The sequence below is a fragment of the Onychostruthus taczanowskii genome, unplaced genomic scaffold (genome assembly GCF_017590055.1).
Source record: "Onychostruthus taczanowskii isolate IOZ18803 unplaced genomic scaffold, ASM1759005v1 scaffold92, whole genome shotgun sequence".
Taxonomy (NCBI): Eukaryota; Metazoa; Chordata; class Aves; order Passeriformes; family Passeridae; genus Onychostruthus; species Onychostruthus taczanowskii.
This window is the reverse complement of record NW_024507213.1, coordinates 138660-166457: the sequence shown is the minus strand read 5'-3', so window position 1 is coordinate 166457 and position 27798 is coordinate 138660. Positions and strand designations below refer to the sequence as shown.

Here is a 27798-nt window from a genome sequence, read left to right as displayed (position 1 = left end):
CCTGTACATATATTTTAAAACCACATTAATGTCTCACTGCCAGCCCCACAGCAACACATTTTATTTCAGGAGAGCATGTGAATAAACACAGAGAAGCAAAATCAAATTAATTTATTTATGTGCAAGTCAGACTAGACTGTCATAAACAACTTCACAGGGGACTAGCAAAGATACACAGGTAAAAGTACTTACAGAAATTCATATATATAGATTCATCCACACAGATTACTCATATTCACCACACAGCCATTTCCTGGGAATCCAGATGATGTCTTCTTTAATGTTACCTGATTATCCTGTTTACTGACATCCACAGATGTACTTCTTCCTTAAAAATACTTCTCCAATTGCTGATGTTTTTTACTTATTAGTTTAATGAGGTGTTGTACCAAATCCCAGTACTTCAGGTGGGAACTGGTCAGTGGGAGGATTCCTAAACAGCAGGGAAATGTGTCCCTGTGGTCCCCAGGAGGCCACCCACTGAGAGATGAAATCCTGCAAATCAATGAATGCAACTGCCTGCCACAAACCACAGGTGAGAAATTAATCCTTCTCCAAACTCACCGTGGAAAGCACACAGCCAAGCCTGACCCTTTGGTGGTGACTGGCACTCACTTTGTGAGTGATTAAATTAAATCAAGTACTCTGTTTAGCTATCCCAAAATCAGGTCTTCTTTATGTGGAAAAATTTCCTAATTTTAGTCAAGCACACCTCAGTAGATGGCCAAAATGAAGAAAGCTCTGCCCCTCAATAACAGAAAACACCTATTAGATAAATCTCTCAAATGAGTTGTGGGTAACAAAAAGAAGTCTTGAATTTTAATGTGAGATCACGATAATTCAAGATTTAGCATTAAGAAATGTAGCTACCTTTTCTATCACAGCTGTATCAACGCCATGTAAGAGCCAAAAATTACTGTAACTTACTTTAGTACTAACAGCTTGTAAAATGTGTACACTGTCTGTTAGGTATGTAAGAGCCAAAAATTACTGTAACTTACTTTAGTAGTAACAGCTTGTAAAATGTTGTGTACACTGTCTGTTAGGGTAACAGATGAGTTAATAAAATTCCCACAGGAATCATGTGACGGGAAAAGGAGGACAAGAAGTTGACAAAGTAATGCTTCTCAAGGCATGAGCTGTGATTCAGAAGCTGAAATGTCCTCTGTGATTGTGGAAGAAACCTTTGGTTTTTCTGGTATCCTTTGTGGTGTTTGGCAGAAGCCGATCCCACAGGGCCGGTGTCTCAGTCTGTGTGAATTCTGGGGAATTGCAGCAGCAAAAGAGGCAATAAATGATTTCAACGAACCAGGTCAGGGTCTTCCTGCAGGTGTTACAGCAGGGGTTTGGCTTTTACTGCAGGACGTTTCCACTGTGAGGATTCTGAGAGCTGCAGGGCTGCACAGAGAGCCACGGGGAACGTCCCTACAGCCCTGGGGAATGTCCCTGCAGCCCCAGGGACAGCCCTGGGGAATGTCCCTGCAGGGGACAGCCCTGGGGAATGTCCCTGCAGCCCTGGGGAATGTCCCTGCAGCTCTGGGGACAGCCCTGGGGAATGTCCCTGCAGCTCTGGGGACAGCCTGGGGGAATGTCCCTGCAGCCCTGGGGACAGCCCTGGGGAATGTCCCCACACCTGGGGACAGCCCAGGTGTGGGGACAGCCCTGCTGGGGACAGCTGAGCCTGGGGACAGTGCTGCCACTGCTGCCACAGCCAGCCCAGCCGGCAGCACCAGCCAGGGCTGCTCCCTGGCCATGGCACAGTGAGCACGGGCAGAGCAGCTGGCAGTGCCACCCTCCCCTCCTGGAGGGTGGCACCGCGGGTCAGGGACAAGGAGGAGGGCACTGCATTTCTGCCTGAGAGGGCTCCCTACACAGACACTGCCTGGCTTTGAACAAAAACATCCTCACGTTTACAGGGGCTCACAGCAAAAGCACTACAGAGTCAGGCACTGCCTGCTTTGCATTTGCTACTCTATTCCTATGGCTTTTTTGAATTCAGAATTTTGTGGCTCAAAAATGTCATAATAAACCCTACTTTTATCAAATTTGTCTCGGATGAGAAGCAAGTCTTCTAGAGAATACATGTCCTCCTTTCCTGTCCAAACAGTGAGGCTGTACCTATGTCCAAACAAACACAACAAAGAGAAAACAAGTATGTTAGGATAAAGCACGTAAACCAGAAAGACATTGCACTAATAGACTCCTAAAAGTACTCAGGATTACAGCATCCTAACTTTAGAAACGGAATTAAATACAAACAACTGCACCCCCAGACCAATTTATCTGTGACTGTTCTGCCAAACCTCAGAGGGATTTAAATAAAAAACCTCAGGTAAATATCCAGCACAGAAATTTACCAGAAAAAGCATGTAAGTTTTGATAAATTAATCAGTCACAAACTGAGCCTCAAAACAGGAAATATGATGCAATCCCAGATACAGGTGATTGTTGCTCTGTGCTTTGTCACATCAGCGATGTGTAGAGATGCCACCTAACCCAATTCTCATTAATTGCACAGAACTTCTCAAAAAACACTGAAATCCACCAAAGCTAATGCTTAAAAAATAGCTAATGCTAATCAGTTAAAGCATTACTTCCACATCCTCCACATGACTTATATATTTAGGTTTTCCCCTTTGTTTAATAAAACTGTATTCATTTTAGAAATTCATAAATCCGATTTCAGCTATATGTGAGCAAAACTGGCTCAGGAATGTCTGCCTTCTAATGGCACTGAAGAACCCCCTTGATTTTTATGAGGTAAAAGAGGAAATCCGAATATTTCAGTGACAATAATGTTTGTATCCAATGATATTTGAGATTGACACAATTCATACGATACATTCTTAATGCAATAATATTTTTAAATAATTTTCCCAGTTTTAACAGCTTAATTCTAATTTCTGTCTTCAGTCTTCATCAGAAAACATTAGTATTAGCACTTTATTTGCCCACCCTGTTGTTCTGAATAATTAGAAATTTTTCAGAGATTCCCTTAAGTTTTCTGTAATGGGCTTTGACCTTGGCTGGAACAGTTTTATTAAAGCCTGGGTAGGAAAAGCAGTTGAAAAAGATGAGTAAATAAATGGCAATATGTGGGAAGCTGGTTTTATTCTCATTCTATTACATGTGAATAATTTTTATAATTGAATGGTTAGGGATTGGTAAGAATGATTTCTAAAGGAAAATACAAGTTCCTGTATGAAAACCACTGAATACATTTCAAGTGCCTCAGCAAAATTAATTAGCTTGGAGGGAAACACCTGATTTCCAATCTAAAAATCATTGCTGACATTTTTAAAAAATGCCATAAAATAATATAAATAGTGAATCCAATACAAAGCCTTTGGATTGCATGACTTCCCAATTGCAACATCAAACTATTTAGTCTATTTAACCACATTCATCTGGTTTGCAGCAGAACTGGGCAACACACCTACGCACCATTTAAAAAAGTCCTCATAGCAGGCAATGAAAAATAAGCTTCTGGAACTTAACTACTTTACAGAAATTAATAGTGACCACTTCTGCCTGAGGACTCAAAGACTTTGAGGCCTGTGGGAAATGAAACACTGGGAGAAGAATAATTTCTACATTTGCAGTGCCACTGGGCCGTGTGTGACGGGCGAGGGGCTGGCACTGGCTCTGCTGGCCCTGGGAGCTCAGGGACACTCTGGGAGCAGCACTGACCTGTGGCACTGCTGCAGCAGCCACTGCAGCTGCGGGACGGAGCCGGGCACCAGCGCAGCCCTGACCGCGAACGTCACCGGCTGGGACAGCGGCTGGCACAGCCGCCACATCTCCTGCACCGCCGGCCACTCGTAGCCTGGGGACACACGGGACACTGACAGGGGGCACAGAGAGCCCCTGGGGACACTCAGAGTCCTGGGGACACTCAGGACACTGAGAGCCCCTGGGGACACTCAGAGCCCTGGGGACACTTGGGACACTGCAATCCCAGATACAGGTGATTGTACTGAGAGCCCCTGGGGACACTCAGGACACTGAGAGCCCTGGGGACACTTGGGGCACTCAGAGCCCTGGGGGACACTCAGAGCCCTGGGGACACTCAGGACACCGACAGCCCCTGGGGACACTTGGGGCACTCTGAGCTCATACAGCCCTGGGGACACTTGGGGCACTCAGAGCCCTGGGGGACACTGGGGCACTCAGAGCCCTGGGGACACTCAGAGCCCTGGGGACACACAGGACACTCAGAGCCCCTGGGGACACTCAGGACACTGAGAGCCCTGGGGACACTTGGGGCACTCAGAGCCCTGGGGACACTCAGAGCCCTGGGGACACTCAGAGCTCACACAGACACTGGGGACAGACACAGCACCCTGTCCCTGGGGTCCCTCTGGAGACACAAAACCTGCACATCCAGCTTTCCTGAACAGCAGGCACTTCCACCATGGAACTGCTCCGTGGCTGTGAGCAACAGATGTCCCAGAGCAGAAATGCAATAAATGCAATATCAACGTGGACAATGAACTTGCTGTGAAAACCTTTACTTCCAATACTTAACATGCATGCTTACTTACTTTACATACACTACAGAATGTGGCATTTTTAATGTATCTTTGTCCTTTCTCTAAAAACCTCTGCTGCCACTGACTTCACTATGGCCTAGTTTAACACTGTCAGGGTCCCTTTACAATAAAAACATTAAGAAAATATTAGGACAAAAAGTTAAATTAATCCACTAGCAATGAAGACATAGAAAATCAAAAACACATGGCCAAAACCATTCTGTGCCTAAGAATGCTACAATCAAGCAACCTAAAATACTGGAAGTGCCTTTGCTAATTTTACAAGGACTGGAACTATTTCAAATTATATTTACCTGTTCTTTTGTTTCTACAGGATATGAAAATCCTGTAACAGCAGTTAATAACTTTTTCCTCAATTTCTCAGACAGAATGTGGTGACTAGAAAGAGTAAAATTGCACTAAATATTAAAAGAAGTTTTCTGGGGCAAGCAGCAACTTTTAGGTGGAATCACTCAAATGACCTGGTTTTCTTACATTTTACAGCAGAACCTCACACAGTATTTCCATAAAGAAATTTAGAATGGGAGATAAAATGAAATTTGTTTTCACAGGTTTGCCAGTATTTCTAATGCATTTTCCAGCATTTTTTTTCCTGCACTGAAAATACTTGGGAGAAAGCACTGAAAACTGTAATAATACTGCAGTATATCACACAGCAAAATACTAAATCTTGCTAATAAGGAGCAATGAGAATGGTGCAAAATGCTGCCATGGTGGCCTCAGACAATATTGGAGGGGACTCTGCTTCTCATCATGAGAATTGCAAGAGAAAGCTTGTGAAAAAGACCCTATAATAATGAAAATTCGAAAGTTTACTGCAAAACATTCAAGTTTCCCAGAGAAATGAAGTATTAGGGATAAGGCTGACCCAAAACTTGATTTCAGTGACACATTTTCAGGTGATCTGTTTCTCCTCAGGACAGATGCCAGGGCTCTGACCAGACCAATGCTCCCAGGATTCAGGGACAGCCCTCCCTCAAACACAGGCTAAGGAGTTTGTCCCTCAGAAGTGCTCAGCAGTGAAAAGGAGTTGAAGCACAAACCAGCCTATTTCAGGAACAGAAAGATGTGATTTTCACCCAGTTGTACTGGCACTGCAGCACTGGCCTGAGTGCTGCACAGCACTCTGTCCAACACTGTGGGGGATAGAATACAAGAAAATAAAGACATTTATGTCACAAAAGACCCCAGATGGGACAGGGTTCCACAGTCACACAATCACTACCAGGACACGTCCTGGGGCTGCTGCCAGCTGCACACACACGGCAAGCAAAGGAGCGCTGCCCTTACCTTGCCCTCGGTGGCAGCCTGTGGTCCAGCCCAGGGACAGGGTGGCCTCGGGGCAGGAGGAGGTGACAGCGGCCAGGAAGGCGCGGGCGTCCAGCGGCGCGCAGCTCCCGCAGGGCCCAGGCAGGATGTCCCCGTTCAGCCACACGGGTCTGTGCAGCGCCTGCCCCAGCTGCCCCAGCAGCTCCAGAGAGGGTCCCACGGCGGCCAGGCTGTGCCGGGATGCAGGGCAGGGTGAGGGCCGGCAGTGTCACCGCGGTGTCACCGCACCCCGCTGCCATCCGCTGACTGCCCCTGCAGCAGTGAAACCCCGGGCTGCCAGCCCTGCTCCCAGCACCTCCTGGCCTCACCTCTCTGTTATGAATAAAAATATACCTATTTTTGTTTAAGGTTACAGAGAAAAAAAAACCGGTGGGACCAGTTGCTGTTAAATTAGCTTAATTGTAAAGAGTTCTTTAATTGCCCATCAATGGTTGGTGATTTAGCCATTGTCCTCCCAATGCTTGCCCCGGAGCTACACCTGGACACGCAGCCCAGGAGAATAGGAGTGGCCTGGGACCACGTACGCAAATGAGAAATGCACCGCGCCAAAATTTTCCCGTTTTCCTAGAAAACCCCTAAAAACAACGAGCCAACACAGAATTAGGGGACCCTAAGTGATGTCTAAGGACGGGCGTGAAGTCCAGTGCCTGCTTGGATCCTTTTTGCTTCACACCCTGACCCCAAGAGATGTTCCATAAGGAGGGGACCCGAAGTGTTGGACTGAAAAACAGGAATCTGCCAATCTCCCGTGAGGACGCAGTCCCCAGCTCTGCCTGCAGACCAGCGGACAGAGCTGCATCACCCTCCTCCTCCTTGCCACTCTTGGGGACAGCGGCGGCGTGGGCGCGACCCGTCGGTTTCTCCCCAGCTGAGCTGAATCTCTTTAATAAAGGCATTGAAAAGGAGAAAGATCTCCTGCCCTATTTATGTCAGGCAGCACCCCCGGGCTTGCCACCTCTCCATCTCAGGCCTCAGGAGGGCTCTAACAAGGGAAGCCACTGCTCTAACACCTGTGTGTCACCAGACCTGAAAGCCACAAAGGCTGTAAGTTCAGTCCACAGTGAAAGCCATCTCTCCCCACCTTAACCACGCTCCAAGGGGTAAGAGTTTAGCACTATGTCACATCCAGACTCAGAGCTACCTTCAGAGCCACGCAAGGTGATGCACCTGTACTAGGAGAACAAAAAGCCCAACACAGACCAATTTAAGGCAACTGAAGGAGAGAAAAGGCACCCACTTGAACATTTAATGCCTGGTTGTGGTTTGTCCCGCAGCTCCCAAGTGTGGCAGCACACAGAAGCCTGCCTTTCCAATGATCATCCAACACATGATTATTAAATTGTTAAACATAAACTGTTATGATCATTAATCATAATTTAATGATTATTAAACTGTCTGTTAAACAGACAATTCAATAATCATCTGTCGGATGATCACTGGACAGGCTGGCATCACTTGAGGAAACAGTGCAGACAATCTGAGAGCATTTAAAAAAAACCATGGTCACATATTCACACTGTCCTGTCCAGCCACAAGAAGAAGCACAATTAGCTTTTCCCTACTTCTACCCTACCAAAACTTTTGAAGCACTGTGGAAGGAAAGGAGATGGTTAACAGTGGGGAAAAGAAATGAACACCAAGAAAAATCCTCTTTCTGTCACAGCCCATTAATTAATGCACTATGTAACACTGAGGAATTTAAAATCACTGTGGTCAGAGTTTTAGAATTAGCTTAGTTCTACACCCAACAACCCGCCCCCTGAGCTGCTTGTCTTGTTTCCTCTGTACAGTCACTTTGTGTATTCTGTCTTTTGTGGCTGCAGAGAGCAGGAATTCCACTCACTCGGGCTCTGTAGGAGCAAAGCCAGTGATTGCTGGTGTTAAGGAGTGGGCTGCAGCATTTCTGACAGCCTGGGGCCAGAACACTTGCTATCCTCACATATGCAAGGGACTGTCAGGCCCGGAGGAATGCCTCCCCTCTCAAAGGGTAAGGCAATGCAGTGAGAAAAAAGCACAAAGCAAATGGCAACACTGGGTTAAAAAAAAATTTAAAAAAAAAAGGAAAAAAACAAAGCAAAACAATAAAGAAATCCACTCCCAAAAAACTGCAAACCCCAGACCACTGGTTTTGTTGCACAGCATTTAGAAAACCCAGACTTACTGCTGACTTTCTGTGAAATGACTTTGGCATTTCTGAAGTGGGACACTGAAGACCTTTTGCAGAATACATTAATTTCAGCAGCCAAAGCCAGCAGGAAATGTAATTATGTGGTCAATCGGGCTGAGACAGCAGAGATATAAAAAGTATATTTTTGAGGCACCACTGAAATTATCTCCACAACTTCAACAATGGCATCCAATTAAATATTATGCAAAGGAACATCAAATTCTGTTATCACTTATTTGACTCTATCTGCATCGTGTGATGCACTTTTAAATGTTTTTATACAATCATACTTTTATAATGCCACGTACTTTTAAAAATTTTCTTGATTCACTCCACTTGGCTGTAAACTCCTTGTGGAAAAAGGAAAGGTAGGTAGTTTAAAATTAATTTAAACAATACATGAAATGGAGGAAAAACTTCACCAAAATTCACAAGAAATAAGCCCAAAAAAATGCCTACTGCTTTTTTTCCCCTTCTCTGCCCAGAAGGACACACACAGATCCTGTGACAATAACAGGATTTAGCCTGCCCACGTTTTTTACTTTTATGAACTTTCACATGAAAACGGTGACACAGAACCACAGGAATAAATCCCATTTTACAACTGTCTCCTGCGGGGTTTTGCATTTCTATGGAGTACCTCAGCACTGATGAAGCTCTTTCTAATTTGCTGCCAAAACAGACTGAGCACATGGAAATTCAGACAAACCAAAAGTCAGGAGCTGAAGGGGTGCATGTCTGGAAATCAGAGCTCATTTCAAACTCTTCCAAGGCAATCTCAGGCGTGTTTGCCATTCGAGAAATGAAAAAGTAATGGCTCAAACTGTGAGGGAACCTCTGAACATTTAGTTAGCAAGGCAGAGAAAGGAGCCTTCCAGAGAGGCACCAGCACTTCAGCTTCCCAATGGAAAAGTTCTGCTCACAGTGCCTAATTCACTGAGTTAAAAAAATCATTACTTGCAGCTCAAAACACTTCTAAAGGTTTTGCTCTTGCCATGCTTTGAGAATTATGGCCTGTTTCCACATGGATTATGCTTCTGAATGCTAAACTGCACAACAAGGAGGAGTTTGGCTGACAATCACCTGCAGACCTGTAAGAGGTAAGAATGCAAACAACACAACCATCTTTCTGTCAAGATACCTCTTGAAGTCGAGCTTGACGCCTTTATCGGTGCTGCCCATCTGTGCCAGCCACTCCTGCAGGGTGATGTCGCTGTCGGTGTCAGGGGGGTGAGCCAGGATGGGCTCCCTGTCCCCTCCCCGAAGCACAACATCCACCTCCACCATGTGCACGTCGCCTGGGGACGGAGAAATTAAACCTCAGTCAGCTCCCAGTGCCCCGGGGCAACAACCAGCCAGCCCCTGCAGCCTCGTGCTGTCTGTGACACAAAAGATGCCCTGCCGGGGGGGATCCAGGCACTGAACTCTTTGCAAGCCTACAAACAAGTGAAAAGTGGTGCTTGAGGGTGCATTTGGCCAAGAAACCACGTGGGAACGGATAAATGGGCATCCAACATGTGAATCCACTCTTGTGAAGTTTCAGGTATTTTCCCTCTGGAAACAGGGTGCTTGAGAGAGGGAAGATGAGTGCAGGATTGAATACTGGCAGAGACTGAGCATTCCCCTTGACTCATTGCCAAAACCGACAAGGAAAATGTTAGCTGGCACACACGACAGGCAAAGAGGGGTCTCAGGAGTGCTCAGACTCCTGAAAACAGCTTTATGTGATGAACTTGGGCAGTGCTGCCAGCTTTGCAGAGAACCCAATACACACAGTGAAATATGAAAAAAACCAGTTAGTGATGGTATTCAGGATAAAGCATATTATATATACATTTACACAACTATGCGTTTGTCAAATATTCACATAAATTTACATACAATTCACTGCCACCCAGGCTGCTCCACCAGGACCCTTCTGGCTCTGCACAACCTTTCCCTGCCAGGAGGAGACACACAGGGGAGATTTGGGCTCTTCTTCCAAGGACTGGGACAGGAGGAGAGGGAACGGCCTCAGGCCGGGCCAGGGCAGGCTCAAGGTGGGCACAGCAGGAATTTCCCCATGGAAAGGGCTCAGGGATTGGAATTGCCCAAGGGGGGTTTGGAGTGCCCATCCCCGGAGGGATTTAACAGCCGCGGGGATCCTGGAGGAGGGAGAGGAACAGGAGGAAGAGGGGGAAGAGGAAGGGGCCTGTGCCGCACTCACTTCGCGCGGCCTCCGCCGCCCGGGCCCTGCTGTTGGCGGCGTGGAACCAGCGCACGGCGGCCCCGTCCCGGGCCGCGATGTGCCCGCTGCGCAGGAAGTGATCCACGGGCCACTCGCTCCAGGCGCCTGCGGGGACACGGAGGGGACATGGGGGGGAGCCCTCAGCGCGGCCCGCCCGCCCGAGACCGGCCCGGCCCGGCCCCGAGACCGCCCTGACAGCCCCGGCCCGACCCTCACAGCCCCGGCCCGGTTCACCCCGCGCCCCGCTCGCCATGGCCCGGCCCCGGCCCGGTCCCGCCCCGCCGGGGGCTGGATGCCGCCGCCTTCGCGCCGGGCGGGGCCGGGCCGTGCTGGTGCACGGTGGGGAGTGTGTTAGGATGGTCCCGAGCAGGAACATCTGTCTCTGTGTGCTGTGGAGCCTCACCAGCAGGGCCCGAGGCGCGGACAGGGAGCGGCTGCAGCCCGCGGACACGGACAGCCGGGGCTCCGAACGCCGTGGCACTGGAGGCAGTCAAATCGAGAGAACGCAGTCCTGAGCCGGGCCAGGGCAGGCTCAGGGTGGGCACAGCAGGAATTTCCCCATGGAAAGGGGGCTCAGGTCTGGCACTGCCCAGGGGGGTCTGGAGTGCCCATCCCTGGAGGTGGCACTCAGAGCCCTGGGCTGGGGACAGCGTGGGGATGGGGCACAGCTGGGACTGGATGGGCTGGGAGGGATTTTCCAACCGCATTAATTCTGTGGCTTTGTGTGAGAAATCAGGATGTTGGCGCAAGCCCTGCATGCCTGGCAGCCTCGTGGAGATGCTGAGGGCAGCAGCAGACCCAGCCCTGCAGGCACACAGCCCCGGCTCTGTCTTTGTGCCAGGAACGCCAGTGAGGGCAGGGAGAGGGCAGGGCTGGGCTGGAGCGGCTGCCTCCGGTGTCCTCTGCAGGGTGTCACTGCTGGCTGCTGCTCGCTGAGGAATGAATCCCATTTTTGGGGCAACATCAGGAGTCCCAGAAGCTGCAGAGACAGGACACACACATTCCAAATCTGTCTCTGTTTCATTACAAGTAAGAGGCGGAAGGTTGCAAGCACTGTAGTTAACTTTATTGATCATTACTGCAAAGGAGTTAGTAGAGGTTAAGTGCCAAGAGGCAGCTGTTCCTTCAGGTGCCCTGACCCTGTCACAGACCCAAAACACTCTTCAGCCTCGTGCTCAGATCCCTCAAGGGCCTGGGTGCAGCTTGTTTTCAACAAGGACACGTTTTTGTTCATACTGGGCGTGGGTTCAGCCCTTCTCCTTCTCAGAAGTCAGCACAGAGGCTGAAATGCAGCTCAGCTCCATCCAGGGTAAGATCTCAACGCCTGAACCCTTCCAGGACTGGAGTGTTAAAGCACAGATAACAGCAGAGCAGATTAGGTTAAATTACAAATTGTTTTTGATACAAAAACATAAAATATCCCCTATTATCATCAAGAAGGCATCCAAGTTTTAATACTCTCATTATAAAATTGTACCAGCATTTTTACTGAAAACAATATAGATCTTGTATATACTTAGTTTTGGTTCTGTTCTCCACAAGCAGTTGTGTGGCTGCTACCAAACCCCAACTGCAGTTTGATGAACCTCAGTACAAATCACATGCATCACAAATACATAAATAGATCTAAATGACCCAGTATAAAAAATACATCCTATGCAAGAACCTCAGGTATACTAAAAATCCTAGAACTGTTTGGGTTGGAAGGGACTTTAAAGAGTCCCAACCCCACCTGCCACAGGCAGGGACACCTTCCACTAGAATCAACCTGTTTGTGAAAATCCAGACTTAATACATCTGTTCTCCCTGAAAACAAAGGTGGCTACTAAATTGTGGCAAAAGCAGTAGACAGGAGCAGAAAAAATACTGCAGAATTCTTGTCTGAGTTATTGCTACATGTAGATTACATCAAGGGTAATCTGTTTTTTCCTAATCCTTGAAAGGTCAAATTGTGTATGGAATTCTGAACAGAGTAAAGAAAAAAAAGCACGTTTTATAAAAATAGCATCCATTTAAGTTAGACAAATCCTTATAAATACAAGAAAGAAAACAGTTACTCTATAAAACATTGAGAGCATATGTTCCTGAAGCACCAGCATCACATCCCCAGGTTAAGGCCCTCAGTGAGGTGTCCATCCACTCAGTTTTGGGCAGCCCTGCTCCAGTGCTCAGCTCCTGCAGAGCTCACACGGGACCCCAGCAGCTTTAGCAGCACACTGGTGTGAGGGCAAGAGGCAAATGCTGTGACTTGGAGTCACACTGCACCTGCAAGTGCTGCCACTGTGTGAGAGTAACAGAACCTGCACTCTTCTGCACCTGTGTTAAGTGTCAACCTTCAGAACTTCATGACACAGACTAAGTGTTTTGTGGTAGAGGAAGCAGAGAGGATCTGAGGGGCTTTAAGAAAACATTTTGAAAAGCTTTTGAAACATAAAAGGTTTAGAAACTTTAACATTTCTAGTGTTTGTAGCATTACAACTTTGGTGTTCAGATCTAGCAAGTCAGTATGTAATCAGCCTCATCAAGACAGGTGTTCTATGATGAAAAACACTAATTCCATTTTCAGTGGCAGAGCTGTAGGATCTGACATTCCACTGTGAATCACAGGAATCAGAGCACTGTCCAAGTCGTTCAGGTAGCTCTGTGGAAGAAGGAGCCCTCCCGATCCTGCTAAGTATTCAACCTAGGAGGGAAACATACTGATATTAATTAACACTGCTTGCATTAACAAGACTATGCAAAACGTGCTGTATAACAGTAAAAGAATATTTCAGCTTTCAGTGGGAAATTAATGACTAAGACAGCTTCTTCCCCACATGTCATCCTCAGCCTGGATCGTGGGTAGGACAAAACTCTGAACATTCCTGGAGAGAGCCAAGGTATTTACAAGGCAAGGTACCTTCAGTGGAAATGGAGAGTGTGCAATAAAAGCTGAAAGCTTACCATGTCTGAGTCAATGGAAACTCTGAGTCCTATCTTATTCATCCCGTTATTTTTCAAGGTTTTCAGGTGAGGGCAAAGAGCAGTGCTGCAGGCAATGGCAATCTCTTTTGCAAACTGGTGAGGAACAGCACTGGAGAGTTCATGATCCTTTACAAAATGGTACACCTGAGATCAGAGAAAGGGAAGGGCAGTCAGCAGCCTGCTACATCCCAAAGTTAGGAACAAGGGTAGTTCAGGAGCACGTAACACCAAACAGAGGAAGGTTTGATGCTTGTCTGCTGGCAAAGCACCTGAGCATTGAATCCACACAATCAAAACACTTCAGGAACCATGGGAATGCCTGCATTAGGCATTCACAGAGCTGTCACTGCCAACAGCCTTGAGTCTTTTCCAGAGGAGAGAAATGACAAGTGTGTAAACTCACCAAGCAGCTGCAGAGAACACTCTGCCTGGCAGGATGGCTACACATAAAATCAGCTCATTTTAACAGGATCACTTACTACCATCACATTACCACTTAAACATTCAAAAATTAATTAAGGAGGCTCAAGAACTATGTAATTCACTAACTTCAGTGCACTTCATAGCTTTTCCCTCTCTTTCGAAGCCTCTGTATAGTGGTGCTTTTTCACTCAGAGTTCCTTCCATTGATTTTCCATCAACTGGGCTTAAAATTCTACAAAAAACAACAGTGTGATCAGTAATTTAAACAACACTTATAGTATAGATACAGTAACTTCTATGAAACAATATTTACCCATCCTTTAAGGCTATTTAAACACCTTTACAACAAAGTACAATACAGGACTTGCACTATGAAAATACAGATGGTACAAAAGGAAATATCCTAAACAGGGAACTAACAGCATTAACAGAAACCTAATCTTGCAGGTGTAAGACACTACATACCATCTTTGGTATCAAGCACTTTCTGTCACAAGAATACATCAGACTAATTTCAAAAAACTGAAGGGAGATATTTGAACACTGAGAGCAAAACATCTCTCAGATGTCTGGCTTTGGTAGCCCTTTGTTGGTTTTCTCTTCATTTTCCACCCAGCAAATATCTACATATTCTTTCGCATCCCCTGCATCCACTTGTCCACAGGTTATTTTGAAGTCTTTCTTGTCTCTTAATGCCTGACGTAGACTTTCCATTGTTTCTCGTGTTATTTGTACCATTAGCCCATCTAGAGGAAAAACAGTTAAAATTCCACTTTATCCACACAAAAAGCAGCACAGCTTCTTATAGAATCTTGGCTTAAATTCTACTGAGACCAACCATCTCCTACAGCTAATTAATAAATGCACAAAAGTACTCCAGGCCCCACCTACAGCACTAAATGTTAAATGAAAGAGGAGGAAAACCTATTTTGTCAACAGAACTCAAACTCAAAGATAACTTTTAAGTTAATTTTTGAAATTTTTTTGCATATATGTGCCAATACATGTATTTCAGCAGTATGGCAATGAAAATACTTCCACAAAGGAAAGACCTGCACTGATTAAACAGAGTTTAAATCTGAATGTTTTAAAACAAGTAGGTGACCTATCATGTATTTTTATGCAGCATTTCTTTGCAATAGGTTTCATACAAAATTTAAAAACCTGAAAAGAAATATTTAGCTTGCTGAGGTATAAAGACCTTACACAAGACCTTGCTGCTATTTTTTTTTTCCTTTTTAAGTCTCTTAGGAGTAGAACAGAACAAAATTCTTACCTTCAACTATACTGGATTTAGCTAAAAATCCTGAGGATGTTTTTAGGGCTCCATTAAACACCACAAAACTTGCACCTGTAACTAGACAAAGTAGGAAGGAAGTCAGCACCACTTTGTGTAACTCCAGTCAGTCATAACTGACATTAAACACAATTTCACGTGACACCAGAGATGCATTTTGCATGCAGCTTAAGACTGAACTTCCACTTCTGCTGTAGAAATGAGATTTCTGTCCCCCAGAGCTCTTACCTTCCCTGGGCTGTCCCGTGGCACTGATGGCCTGGGTGTGATAGAGGCCCTGCTTGTTCTGCACACACACCAGGTGAGAGTCGGCCTCAGTATTGAAACTGGCTCCAATGCTGATTACGTGTTCGTTAGAGGAATTGATCACCTTCATCACCTGTCAACGCAACCTTTGTCATTACACTGATAAATCTCACCAAGAGGGGTTTTTTTCGTTGTTGTTTGTTTGGGTTTTTAATTTTTTTAAATTACCAAGCAAAACATCACAACCAGGAAATCTGAAGGAGGGAGTATTTGAAAACATGCTGGAAGATTTTGAGGAAACTGCAGATCTTTCAGTACTTAACAGCCATCCTAAATCTCAGCTCCTCATTATCCACCTTCCAGTGAATCACAGAAGGAAGCGTGTGCTCAGGTAATTGCATGCCCTTCCCATTACACATTTAGGTCAGTATAATGAAGTTCAGGGAGGCTTTTTTCCAAGAGCTGATGGTAGAGGTGTGACTGGTGTTATACAAAACGTGGAAGACTAAAGCAGCTTGGATTAGAAAGCTAAGATGGGTGCACTCACCTCATTGTACTTCCTCAGAGGTATTTTAATACAGCTTCTACCCATTTCCACATGGACAAACAGGTTGTCTATGGTATGCAAAGTATACTTGTAATTTCTAAGGTCCTACAACAGACAAAGTATTTATGTTAGCAGACAATGAAGTCCTGTTTTCTTACCTTTCCCTTACCTTCATCACCTAGATGAAGGTGCTCTAAATACATCTGTAGGACTTTCAAAAAATGGTAGTATTTAGAGTGGCTGAAGACTTAGGGATCCCTTTTTGCCCACCAGGTGTATGTGACAGGCATCTCAGTGAATGTATTTATAAATTCAGAGCACTGACAAATTCGCTCTATTAACCAGTGGGTTATTTACTCTATGGCTACTTCATTCACATTACAATCCCAGTGATTTAGGGAGAGAAAAACTTCCACATCCTCCCTCTCTGACAGAAAAGTGAAGCATGGAAGCCACCATCTAGATGAGTTTGTTTGCAGGCTCACAACCTGTCCCCTACAGCTCTAACTTGTTGATTTACAGATTAAATAGTGCAGTTTCTTATCCCTTTCTGTGACAGAAGTAATCTCCCATCACCTCACCCACGTGGGCAAAATTCTGTTTATTTCCAGAACAACATTAGCCATGAAATGGTCTCATTTGCTTTTACTACTTCAGCTGGAAAAAAAAGAAGAAGAGGCTCTTTTCACCAGCTGAGCCAGGCAATCAGTGCCTCCCTCCACCAGCACAGCTGCAGCAAGAAGGGTATTTGGAAAACATCTCCATGCACTAAGGTTTCCATGGAACAGGCATCCAGCCTAAGGATGCAAATCACAGGTGCCCTTTGCCCCAGCCACTTGTGAGGGGACAGGCTCTGGGCATTTGCACCCCAGGTGCCAAGGCACCACGCTGAGAACATTCTGCAGCCACGCAGTGACTGAAACCCCTGCAAGCAGCACATACTGCCCCTGCCTGCTTCAGGCTGGCACAGCCACGAAGGGGAACCGAGCCACACTGATCCACCTGAAAAGGAGCTCCACAGAAACCCCACCCAGCAGCAGCACAGCAGCAAGGCTGCCCAAAGCCTGAGGGTGTGTGGGATCTCAGCACATCACTGTGGATGTGCAGAGACACCAGGGGAGCCCCTGGGGGGCTCGGAAACCCTGGAATGCTGCCAAAAGGGTTTGGTGGTTGGATTTCGATCCATCAAAAGGAGAAGAACCTGTGAGGGAGGAAATGAGAGCTTCTTGGGTGTGAATGGTACATTTATGGAGGGAAATATAAATTTTAGAAAAATAGGTACAGGGGGGTCATGAAGGCAAGATGGAGGATTCAGGGCGTGGTCCTGTGTTCTTCTTCCTTCTTCATGTCTTCCATTTTGTGTGGTGATGTTGGCACTTGGGGATTGGTTCATGGTGAAGGTACACTTGTCTATAAGGGTGAATAGTATTGGGAAATAAAGGTAAATATGTCACACGTAATTTTTACTATAAAAGACACAGCCGCCCTGTGGGCGGGGGAGAGTGCACTCGACTGTCCTGCTGAGCGGACCTCGGCTGGGCAGAGAGAAAACTTTGTAGATAAGAGATAATAAACAGAACTGAAGACCGAGAATCTGAGAGTGCAGACTCATCCTTCGCAACCGCGGCCGCCCAGAACCACTGTCCCCGTGTCGGGGCAGAGACACACAAGAGCGGACCCCGACAAGGGTGCAGCTACACATTGGCACAGCAGCAGTGAGGCTGGGAGCTGGCTCCTGGATTACAGTGGGGGGCTCCTACAGGAGCAGGAAACCTGCTGGTCTTGGATGGGGCTCCTCCTCTGGCTGATCCCTTACGCAGTGGCCTGCACACCTGTGCTGGCAAAAAGGAAAAAAGGGGCAAAGAGCCCAGTTTCATCTCAGCTACGATGGTCTCCAGACCCAGGAGAGGATGTAGTGATTGCCCAAGTGAGACCTGCTCTGCTTTCCACGGCCCTGCCCTGAATGCTGGGATGGAAAGTGCTGGAAGTTCTATGTGAGTACCAGAAGAGGAAGGTTACTGGTCAGGAACACAGGCTTACTCTAATCTGAAATCAAATCATTTGGTTAACAGAGGGCAAGCTTCCACAGGAAATGGCATGAATTCCAGACTTAAAATTTTGCCACAAAGTTCTTCACAAAACACAGTCAGGCTGAATAACTGTGGCAAGGTTAAGTTTGTCTGACAAAGCAACTAGTACTGCAGTTAGTCTACAGCATCTGCCTGTCAAGTGTTTGTTCACACTTAAAACTGTCAGATTTAAGACCAGAATCCCTGCACCACAATGATGCTTGGAAAAGAGAAATGCACCTGAACAATGATGACTACTAGCATCAGGGCAAATGCCAACATCTCCCTCATTAAAAGCCTTTTTTCACTACCAGAACTAATGCATAACAATACAAGGTGAAACAAACTGCTTTTTTAACTCTCTCATAAGTTTTAAGTCAAGTATGAAGAACAGAAACGTCAGCTCTGCTTTCAGGATTCAGCATTTGTTTGGTGGATATTTTGATTTTGTCTGGAGGTAATTTTGATTCCTACAGGAAGGGCAGGTAATGAAGCATCTACTCACAGCAAGCAGGTTCATAATCGTGTGTCCAATGTCTCCGAAGAGCGGCTCCCGGTGCCTGACACTTACCACAGGAGTTGGATAGGCTAGGAAGAAAAAGACCATATTTACCTACCAGCAACTCTAAAACTTGCTATTCCTGTAGTTCTGTAGGTTTTTCCAGCTATAAGCTGTCTCTAAATCTCAATAACTGACCAGCCAAAGGAAGGAGAGCCCCGCTCTAATTCTCAGCCACTGTGTGGTTCTCCCCACCATGGTTATACCTGAAAAAACTGGTTAAAAAAGCCAAACTCAGCAAGTGGTTTGTCAGAAAAAGAACAACAACAAAGCACTGCCACCCTGGTCACCACACAGACAGGATCTGGCTGGTAGAGGTCCACTGTGGGCTCCAGAAGTCCATGCACAGATGATAATTCCCAGCTTTACACAGACGGGGCAACTGAGAGGCATTTCAAAAGATTTTATTCCATTGCAGTCTCGTTAAAGGGTGAGACATAAGAGATGTAAAATTCAATGCCATTCTATCAGAAACCAACTTATTTCCTGGTTACATGCCTTATAGATGTTTTTCAGCCTGTTAGCTGTAGCCACACAATGCTTCTAACACTCCTGACACCAAACACCCATGATTTTACCCCACGTGGTCTTGCTGCAATGCATCTTTCACAGTTACAATTCTCCAAAATATCTGGTCTGTTTGCAAGGCCATCGTTTTAAACTTTCCTCTGGTTCAATCTCTCTCTCAACAGTGTCATCTCTATTCCATGGCCTTGCTAAGTCAGCACACCTTATCTCAGAGTTTGCACACACAGGGACACAACTGTATGAGCCAGTCAGGTTTGGAGAACCCTTCACAAATCCATTTCTCACATTTATGGACTTGCAGCTTCTACAATGGTGGGCTACAGCCTTTTTACATGTCTAGATGTTTCCACTGTATTAGTAAGTTATCCTTTTAAGTTATCAATACCTTTATTCAGTTTATGAGGCAGTAATGTTTTGCCAATACACTTAACCCCAATAATTTAATTGTAATAACCATTTTATCAGAGTTATAAACTGGGCTTGTAAGCATCCCTTCAAACCTTTCTCCTGCAACAAAAAAAAACCCCTTTATATTTTACTGTCAGTTTTGGTTTCTTAGCTTTCTCATCTGCTCAGAGGAAAAAAAAGAAAAAATCAAAGAAGTCTAGCAGGACAGTGGACATTCCCAGGTGGCTTCACATGTTTGGCTTATCCAAGTGTAATATAAAATACTGCAAAGGTGATTTTTAAATAGCTTGCTTGTCTAAAAACGACTTGTATTTTCCAAAGGGAACTTTACATTTATGCAGCTACTGATACCATTAAAACTTACCCCCATATTCTGCTCCCAATCTCAACATCAAACGGATTGGAAACACTTTTGCCCAGGGTATTTCCAACTTATGGATAAGAATGCCACAAAGAAAAGGGTTATCTGGTAGAATCTGATCATCAAGTTGCTGAAAAGTTGGTGAAACAAACAGAAATCCTCCATGCTCTTTGTTGCTGAGAAAGTTTTCAGTAAAAGTAATGTTCTCCATATTTCTTATGAACCTTCCTGTAGAAAGAGGAATGGAGAGTGTTTGCAGAGCTGGGTCACTCTCACCTCTGTGCCAAGAGAACTGCTCTAGGCAGTGAGCTCTGACAGACCTGCCAGCCCACCACTCCCCTCACATCCTCCTGCAGTCTGCCAGGCATCCAACCCACAGAATACCAGCCCTGTCCTTCATCACCAAATGAACCTGACTATGACAGTTAGTTTCTCCAAACAAGTGCCTAAAGTCCTAAACACAGCAACTGATGAGTTTTGAGCAACAGACCTAAAATATTTACATTTTTCCTCACTGTACTTCTAAAAATGAAGTGCCAGGTGTCCTGAAAACCATAGACTCAGGGCTCATACCCAGACTCTCCACCACAATATGACTAAACAACAAAAAAACCTGCAAACAGGATGTTTACAGAAGTATATGAAACAAGCATAAATTCATTTGTTTCTGTTATTTAGAACTCTAGTCTAACACTGCAAGCTCTTTCAACAGAATCCTTAGACAAATAATTCAAGAAAAATTACGTATCAACTTTAGGTTTTAAAGATCAGCAAGATTATTCTACACAAGAAAAAGTTAGACATTAAAATGACACACCTTTCATTGCATCTTTATAGATGTCAAGAAATAATTTGAATATTTCACTAGGGAAAACATCTTCATCTGGCAAACGCTGCAACAGAATGACAATTTCTGCCTGACCCAAACCATGCAGTCCATTTGTTGAGAAGCACCAGCACTTTTCTGAGGAATCTTTAAAAAGATAAGATACCACAGTAATGCTGTTTTAAAGACAGAACAAAAAAAAAGGTTTACTTTAATGGAAAAGAAAATGTGCAATACTTACATGTTATTAGCTTCACATTGACAAGCAAGTTTGCATTTAGAATAAAAGTCAATGGATTAGGACCTCCTTCCCCAAGCAGCAAGGCGACCTTTTGGTGAAATGGACGTTCCTCCACCAGCATATCTAAATAAATTGAGACATGATTAAGTTCAAAATACCAGCCAATGACCCAAACCAAGAATCAGTTCACTGTATGACACAGTCATCCCATCCTCCTACCCCGGTGGTTATTCCCAAGATTTGAATAGCTACAGATCAACCAGGGAACAGCTTACCCTAAGATTCAAGGAACATAGAGAACTGAAGCAGCAGCTTCTAAGAAAGGTGCAAACCAGGGCTACCCTTCCTCTGGAAATCCATGACTGAACGTGTGCTGACTCCTCATCCACACCTGATTCTGCCAGGTACCTCTGATGAGCACAGCCACCACCACCATGCCATTAAGTGGTGACCCTTTCTTCTCATAACATACTGATCTTGTTAAAAGTGCACAGTCATCACCCACCAATCCAGTATGGAACAAATAAATTACATGAGAATTACAATAAAATACAATGTTTTGAGTCTGTATTTACAGATGAGTCTGTATTTACAAATCTGGGATAGTGGAAGATGTCCCTGCCTATGGCAGAGGGTGGCACTGGATGAGCTTAACGTCCCTTCCAACCCAAACAATTCTAGGATTCTGTGAGTACATATCAACAATTTTCTCAAGATGTTAGCAGACTTTACCTTTCCCTTTTCCACCCAGTGCAAGCAGAAGTGGTGGCAGCTGATCACCATCAGGAAGAAGGCTGATCTCTCGTCGCACCCGGTTTTCTACCCCACACAGTGCTCTGTAGCTTGAGGCAGAGACAGGCACAGCCCGTGTGCCCTGACCCTCTGAACTGGGACTGCTCCTCTCTGCTGCTGCAGGGGAACACTCTTCAGTCCCTCCAGTGACAGAGCTGTAACTAGGTGTCACCTCTCTCTGGCCTGCAGTGGCCTGCTGTGCACCATCTGATGGGACAGAAGGATGAAATTCCTCCTTTTTTCTCATCTTATCTACTTCTTCCGTCGGTTTTTGATTTGCGTCAGTTACCAGGTCATCTTCCTTTGGGTCTGCAGCCTGTGAGGAAGAAATAACAAAAATAATCTACGCTGCCTCATAACCAGCTAAACTTTCATTATTAGTATTCTAGAAGCAAAAAGAGAATGAATTCTGTCACAGAAGTTGAGAATACATTTCCTCCTAATCAGAAAAAAGAAAGCCATCAAATCTCTCCTGGATCCTCCTCTTTTTTTTCATTTAGGAGTTACATGGGTGAAGATGCATAGTTAATATATTTGTTTGGTAACACAAACTGCATCAGCAGTTGCATGCTGCAAACATCCCTACACTATTTCTACTATTCCACTAATAGCTGAATGTAGCTTTGCTCAGTCTGACTAATTTCTAGCTTGGAGTCCCACACTGCTCCCCCAGCAAGACAGGTATGACAAGCCATGAACACAGGCACGCTGGGATGTCAGCTGTCATGAAAAATAAAATGGAAAAAAACCAATCCCCCAAGACCCCTCCCACAAAAACAGAGATGCACATTATCTTTCTTTGGCCTTGCATCCTATATCCAGAGGGAAGACTTTGTCCATACAACAAGAAAAAACCTGACAAATTTATGCTTGTCCTGTAGCACTTCTGCTGGTGTCCCATCAGCTTCCAGCAAATCCTCCATTTAACAAATATGCTGCCACAAAATTTAAAAAAGCCACTAACTCCTAAGGGAAGACTCCACAAAAACGCAGAAAAAACCAAGGATAAATTGGGTAAGAACAGACTTCTTCCCTGAATCTGCTTGTGGGTGTTTCATACCAAACATGCCACGTGGCATTTTTGCCCTGCACACAGCCTGTGGCAGCACTTCCAGGATTTTGTGCTGCCTTTGCTTCAGAGCTGCACTGTGCTGGTTTTGTCTGAGCTTCTGAGGCTGCACAGGAGAACTATCAACTAACTGTCTTCCACTCACTTTGTTCATGCTGCTGTTAGTTTTAGACATTGCCCATCTTCTCCAAGTGCAAACATCCTACTCTTTCCCCAAAATGAGAGACAGGCTGTATCTTTTGTTTACTTTACCCTTTTTTTTATTTGATTACTACAGTTCTTCATGAGTAAAAGCTGATTTAAATGCTAAACATCTGTTAAGTGTTCAGATTCTCTATATACAAATAATAATGACCTGGTTTTTTAGCTTTAGCAATGTATTTTAAAAACTCGTGAGTGCTGTGAGAATCATGGAATTTAAGTTAATACTTGAGACAGTTTCACCTTAAAAAGGTTTCACCTAAGGAACCTTCCCACAGCAAACTTACACCTCTTCTTTGGACTTCTCTTTTAAAGTGCAGTTCATTCACTAGTATGCATGTGGCTCATGATTAGAAAACCAATCCCCCTCTCAGTTCAGCATTAGCTCACACGAAAAGCAATACACAGATTTTGTTGCACCCTATAATGCCCTGTAATTGCAGGGCACTAAGCAAGCTGGTTAGTCTAATCCAGCAGGGAAACAGATAGATTATATAATATACATATAAACTGATATATAAATATATATAAAACCTGATGGATTAAATAATGTATATAAAATACAATATAACAGGCCACTGGAAATAAAAATAAACAACCACAAGCTTTTACTATAAGCATGTTGCTAATGACAGCCTTAAGAACTGTGGCTGAGGTCACCTTCACAAAAGTGGTTCATCAAATACTGTGTACTGAAAAAACTGCTTTGGCAAATTTTCAGCCATATCAGTTTTTAAGTACACAGAGACCTCAAACAAAACAAGGTTCTGCTTTGAAAACTTTGCTCGGTTTTACTCAAATTGAAAATTACTGCAATGTTTTTCAATCCAAGGACTTCACAGCCTTGCCAAAAACGTTGTCTCTGATTGCAAAGGCAGTGACTCAGAAGCCATGGTGTGTAAGGGCCCCATCCCTGGCAAGCAGAGGTCTCCCAACAGGTAATTCGTGCAGCTGAACAATCCCGACTCCTACCGTGGGCGTCTCGGGCAGGTCTGGGTTCTCTGGGCTGCACTCCTGAGACCTCTTTGCTCCTGAGGACAGCTTTGCTGTGTCTGCCACTTCCCCGTTTGGCAGAATACCATCTGCAAACCAAACCCTCTTCTGCTCTCTGGAGCACAGCCCTGTGACAGGTGAGAACAAAAACCCCGTATTATCGCGAGTTGCAGCGCTCCAGCACTGAGGGGGACAGAAATGAAGCCCCTTCTCCCCACCACATGGACAGAGACTCTGTTCACTGGAACAAAGCACAGGTTGGCATTAGCCAGTCTCCAGTCAGGCAACGTAACCTCTGAGTGGCACAGGAAGCTGCCCTGCTACAGTTAAATCTCGTATTAAATAAATTATTAATACTACAGAAGGATACTTCCTCAATCACCCCTCCGTAGTGACATAAGAATGAAATGCATATCACACCTAAAAGATGGAACACACTCTAAAAAAAGTTGATCTGTCATTTTGTTTAACAATGTGTTTTCTTTGAAAAGGTCAGATGTTTAAAAAAAGTGGAACCAAGATACTAGTTAGCCACTAATCATTTGTATTTAGACAGAGAATGAAGCTTTGCTCTCCCCTTGTAACTTCTCCCTGAACAGCCACTTTTTGTTTTCACTCAAAGACTGGCAGTACAAGCCAGAGATCTCCCAATATATGTAAAATTATAAAATGAACAGCTACATAAAAAGATTTACAATGTAAACACAGAGGGCAATGACAAAAGTAACACCCACTTTTCATAAATGGAGATTTAGGACCAGCTGGGGCCTGGCACCAAAACTGGGAAGTGAAAGTGCTTCCATTCAGAGTGTTCCTGTTTCACACAAAAAACACCAACTATAAATCCCAGATGTGACAAGCAGCTTGCAGCTCTTTCCAGAGAGACTCTCACAGTGTTAGATGTGTGTTATACTGAGGATCTGTACCTTCAGGACCAGGTTGTTTAAGTGCTGAGATAGGCAACAGTGCAGATGGTGAAGGAGAGCTGGCACCCCCGGGAGTCTGGGCCTCCTCTACAGGTGGAACAGCTGAAGAATGCTCAGAGGAGACACTGGAATTGGGGACAGGACCAGTTGGACTCATCATCCTTTCAAATGCCTGTGCTAAAATAATGTGGTTAGTTTTTAAGATCTCACAATTGATTAACTTTCATTTGCAGTACTGTAGGTGGGTGGGGGTTTTCTGGCAGAGGCAATGTACAGTTTGTGGTCTAGCTATGGAAAATAAACACTGAAACTGTTGTATGGAAGAAAATTTTGATTTATTTTCTACCTGCGTAATTGCCTCATTTCTCATGAGATAAAGGGTCCTCCCCTTGTCCTCCTGGCAGCATTGCAGTGACTATCTCACTGTGACCCTTGGGGCAAACACGTGTCACATCTGTCAGGCTGAGCTCCACTCAGATGCCCATTAAAAATCTGACAAGTTTTCAGCTTGTTATTTACATACTCATCAACAGGACCTCCACTGCTTCTCCTGATGTTCTCAGAAGCATCCATGGTTAGCTTCCTGTTGAGAAAAGGCTATCTGATGAGTCATCTACTGCAGCCCTGGTAAGTGACTTGTAAAAACACCAGGACAGGAAACAACACAGAGTGGGCAAACATGTGAGAACAAGAGGGATGTGGGCTTTAAACATGCACAGGGCTCCTGTGGAGGGAGAAAAACTTCTGCTAGATTCCTGTCACAGATGACTCAAATTGTATTCCTCTGTAACTTTATACTTAGTCCTACGGAGTTAAAATCTACTTTTTTTTTTTTTTTTCTTTTTTTCTTTTTTTTTTCTTTTAGTAAAAAATACCAAACAACTCAAGACTCAAAGTTCAAAATAAGAACTGGAATCTAAGGAACAATTGCTCTCTTTATCCTCCATCTCAGAAATAGGAAAACCTAAGCCAAATAAAGTAATCAAGATCCCCAAGAAGAATAAAGGTTAAAGAGATAGTTCAATGATTACTGCAATTACTAAAAAAAACCTCTTTACCTTTATTAATATCATCATAACAGCCAGTGCAGACCCTTGCTTCCTTCTCCATGTATTGCAGTTTGCATTTTCGTTTGCAACAGCTACCACAAAAAACCTGAATCAGGAAAGGATTGCATTAAATATTATAGACATATTGCACAGTGAGTAAGAAAATACACTTGCTTTATTCTAAACCATCTGCAGCCATGTATTCAAGCCTGCATCTTAATTCCTGACAAAGAAATCCTCAGAAAACAAAAAAAGGAATAACAACAACAAACCCCACAATACACACCCAGCAGAAAGCAGCAACACGGAGGACCTGACTGAAATTATAATAAAATTCTTCTCTGAAGTGATGAAAAGAGTTTCAGGTTGCACCACCTATCCCAAATTCTTCTCAATCCTGCCTGTGATCCTGCCATATGTATTTCACACGAGCCAGCAGTGCCAGGGCCAAGAGCTGGGACTTGCTCTGTGCTTTAGGACCATCTCTGCAGCCCTGTGTGCTCACCACAGCTTCAGGAAGCTGCTTTGGAAGAACAGAATATGCTCTTCTATTCCAACAGTGTACACATCCTGTCTATTTTTAAGCAGAGGAGTGTACACATCCTGTCTATTTTTAAGCAGAAACAGGGGGGAAAGTGTGTCTCATTAGCCTGGACAATATCTACACAATCTCATTTAAAGAATTAAGTTTTTAGAATAGCTGGTTTTTTGCAAGAGTTGCCATAAATATCTGGAGCTTTTGTCACTTTCCCCTTATGTTCTTCCAAGGATGATCTGCAAGTTTTTAATGAGTCACACCATTTTTAGCTACATGCAGGCTCTGGACCCTTTACAAAAGGTCTTCTGAAACCTCTAAAGGTGTTCTCTACTCCTAATTGCTCCCAATCAAGAAAAACAAAGTGGAACAAGGCAGGGGGGCAAGGGGGGAGGGAAATCCCAAACAGCAGTGGCATAGGAAAAAAGAAAGTTATTACAATGAACTCCTCCATGCAGGAAAAGTCACAGCAAAAGCAGTAATATGAGGTAAAAAAAGAAACTATTCCAGCTGCTTCTGGATTAGTGCCACAGGTAATCTACCTCAACAGGAAACATGCATGCTCAGTATGTATGTTAAGAATGCAACTGATGAGGATTAATTGCTAATCAGTTATAATCCACTTCAGGGTTTAAATGCCAAGCAGCACAATCCCCAGCAAGGAGTGTTCTCCTCACACCCTTGGTGACACTGGGACCTGCAGGGGATTGCACGAGGATTAATCCTAATGCACCTAGAAGGTGAAGGCAAACTAAGGGACAGCAGAAAGGAGGTGAGTAGCAGGCTGTTGAGCAAACAAGCAGGTCCTGGTTGAACTGGGAAGAAGAAGGGTTCCACAGCAAGAGGCAAACACCTGGACTGGTGTGCAGGTGGAACTGCAAAGCTGCTTGGCCTTGTGAGGGCTGCAGAGGGGAGAGAAAACAGGAACCACTAACTTCACTCTTCCCTCTGCCAAGAGTCCACAAGTGTTGCTATTTTCATTGATGAAAAAAGAGCTATGGCAATCCATACAATTGTCTTCTAGAACAGTCCATAGAGAACAACTGTGAATTCCAAACGGTTTTCCCTTAGTTCCCAAACAACAGCTTCACAAGGAATGTCTGATTTGGGATTTTTTAAGACAAAAGAAGTTGCTATTAAAAAGACAGAAAGTCTTAAGAAGCAGAAAGTTAAGTTGCACATTCAGAAAAGCTGTAATTGCACAGCACTCCCATATCTGTGAGGTTTGGACAACTCATGCTGCCTTCACTCCCTCTCCTAATAAAGAGACACTGTGATGCTCCCTAATTACACTGCTGCTCTGCCAAGAGCCCCTCAGCTGACCCTCACAGCTGTCAGCAGCACTGGGCTGTGAAGGGTCTCCCATCCCCATCTCTAGACAAGATGACTTCACAGCACATGTAAAACAGGACCCTGAAGTCTGTCAGTCTTATGACCAAAACAGAACCCACTCTGAAGGACTGTGCTTTATACAACCACAAAATCTCA

The 27798-nt window shown here is 44.7% G+C and overlaps 2 protein-coding genes across 6 annotated transcripts in view; both read right to left on the bottom strand.

Moving 5' to 3' along the window:
* Nucleotides 1–977: 977 nt before the first annotated feature.
* On the bottom strand, nt 978–10546 carry FAM151B (family with sequence similarity 151 member B). 2 transcript variants are annotated; one of them, XM_041426664.1, is made up of 7 exons: nt 10511–10546; nt 10256–10381; nt 9191–9347; nt 5844–6052; nt 3691–3826; nt 2036–2118; nt 978–1262 (listed from the first exon to the last, which is right to left on the bottom strand). In XM_041426664.1, the coding sequence occupies exons 1-7, from the start codon at nt 10527–10529 to the stop codon at nt 1147–1149; spliced, it is 846 nt and encodes a 281-aa protein (XP_041282598.1). In that variant the 5' UTR covers nt 10530–10546; the 3' UTR covers nt 978–1146. The 2 variants fall into 2 exon arrangements, with proteins under 2 accessions (XP_041282598.1, XP_041282599.1); XM_041426665.1 differs by lacking the exon at nt 978–1262 and having other exon boundaries at nt 1689–2118.
* A 774-nt stretch (nt 10547–11320) lies between these two features.
* The window catches only part of ZFYVE16 (zinc finger FYVE-type containing 16), a 25734-nt gene continuing 9256 nt past the window's right edge, over nt 11321–27798 (bottom strand). For all 4 annotated transcript variants that reach the window (XM_041426635.1, XM_041426637.1, XM_041426636.1 and 1 more), the window contains exons 4-18: nt 25785–25881; nt 24727–24903; nt 23780–23928; nt 21478–21853; nt 20746–20868; nt 20496–20651; nt 19682–19906; nt 18328–18410; nt 15754–15858; nt 15189–15339; nt 14940–15020; nt 14247–14409; nt 13790–13895; nt 13220–13384; nt 11321–12959 (exon numbers count right to left, since the gene is read on the bottom strand). In XM_041426635.1, coding sequence (XP_041282569.1) covers nt 12798–12959; nt 13220–13384; nt 13790–13895; nt 14247–14409; nt 14940–15020; nt 15189–15339; nt 15754–15858; nt 18328–18410; nt 19682–19906; nt 20496–20651; nt 20746–20868; nt 21478–21853; nt 23780–23928; nt 24727–24903; nt 25785–25881 — 2319 coding nt within the window. In that variant the 3' untranslated portion in view covers nt 11321–12797. The remainder of the gene's footprint in view (nt 12960–13219; nt 13385–13789; nt 13896–14246; nt 14410–14939; nt 15021–15188; nt 15340–15753; nt 15859–18327; nt 18411–19681; nt 19907–20495; nt 20652–20745; nt 20869–21477; nt 21854–23779; nt 23929–24726; nt 24904–25784; nt 25882–27798) is intronic.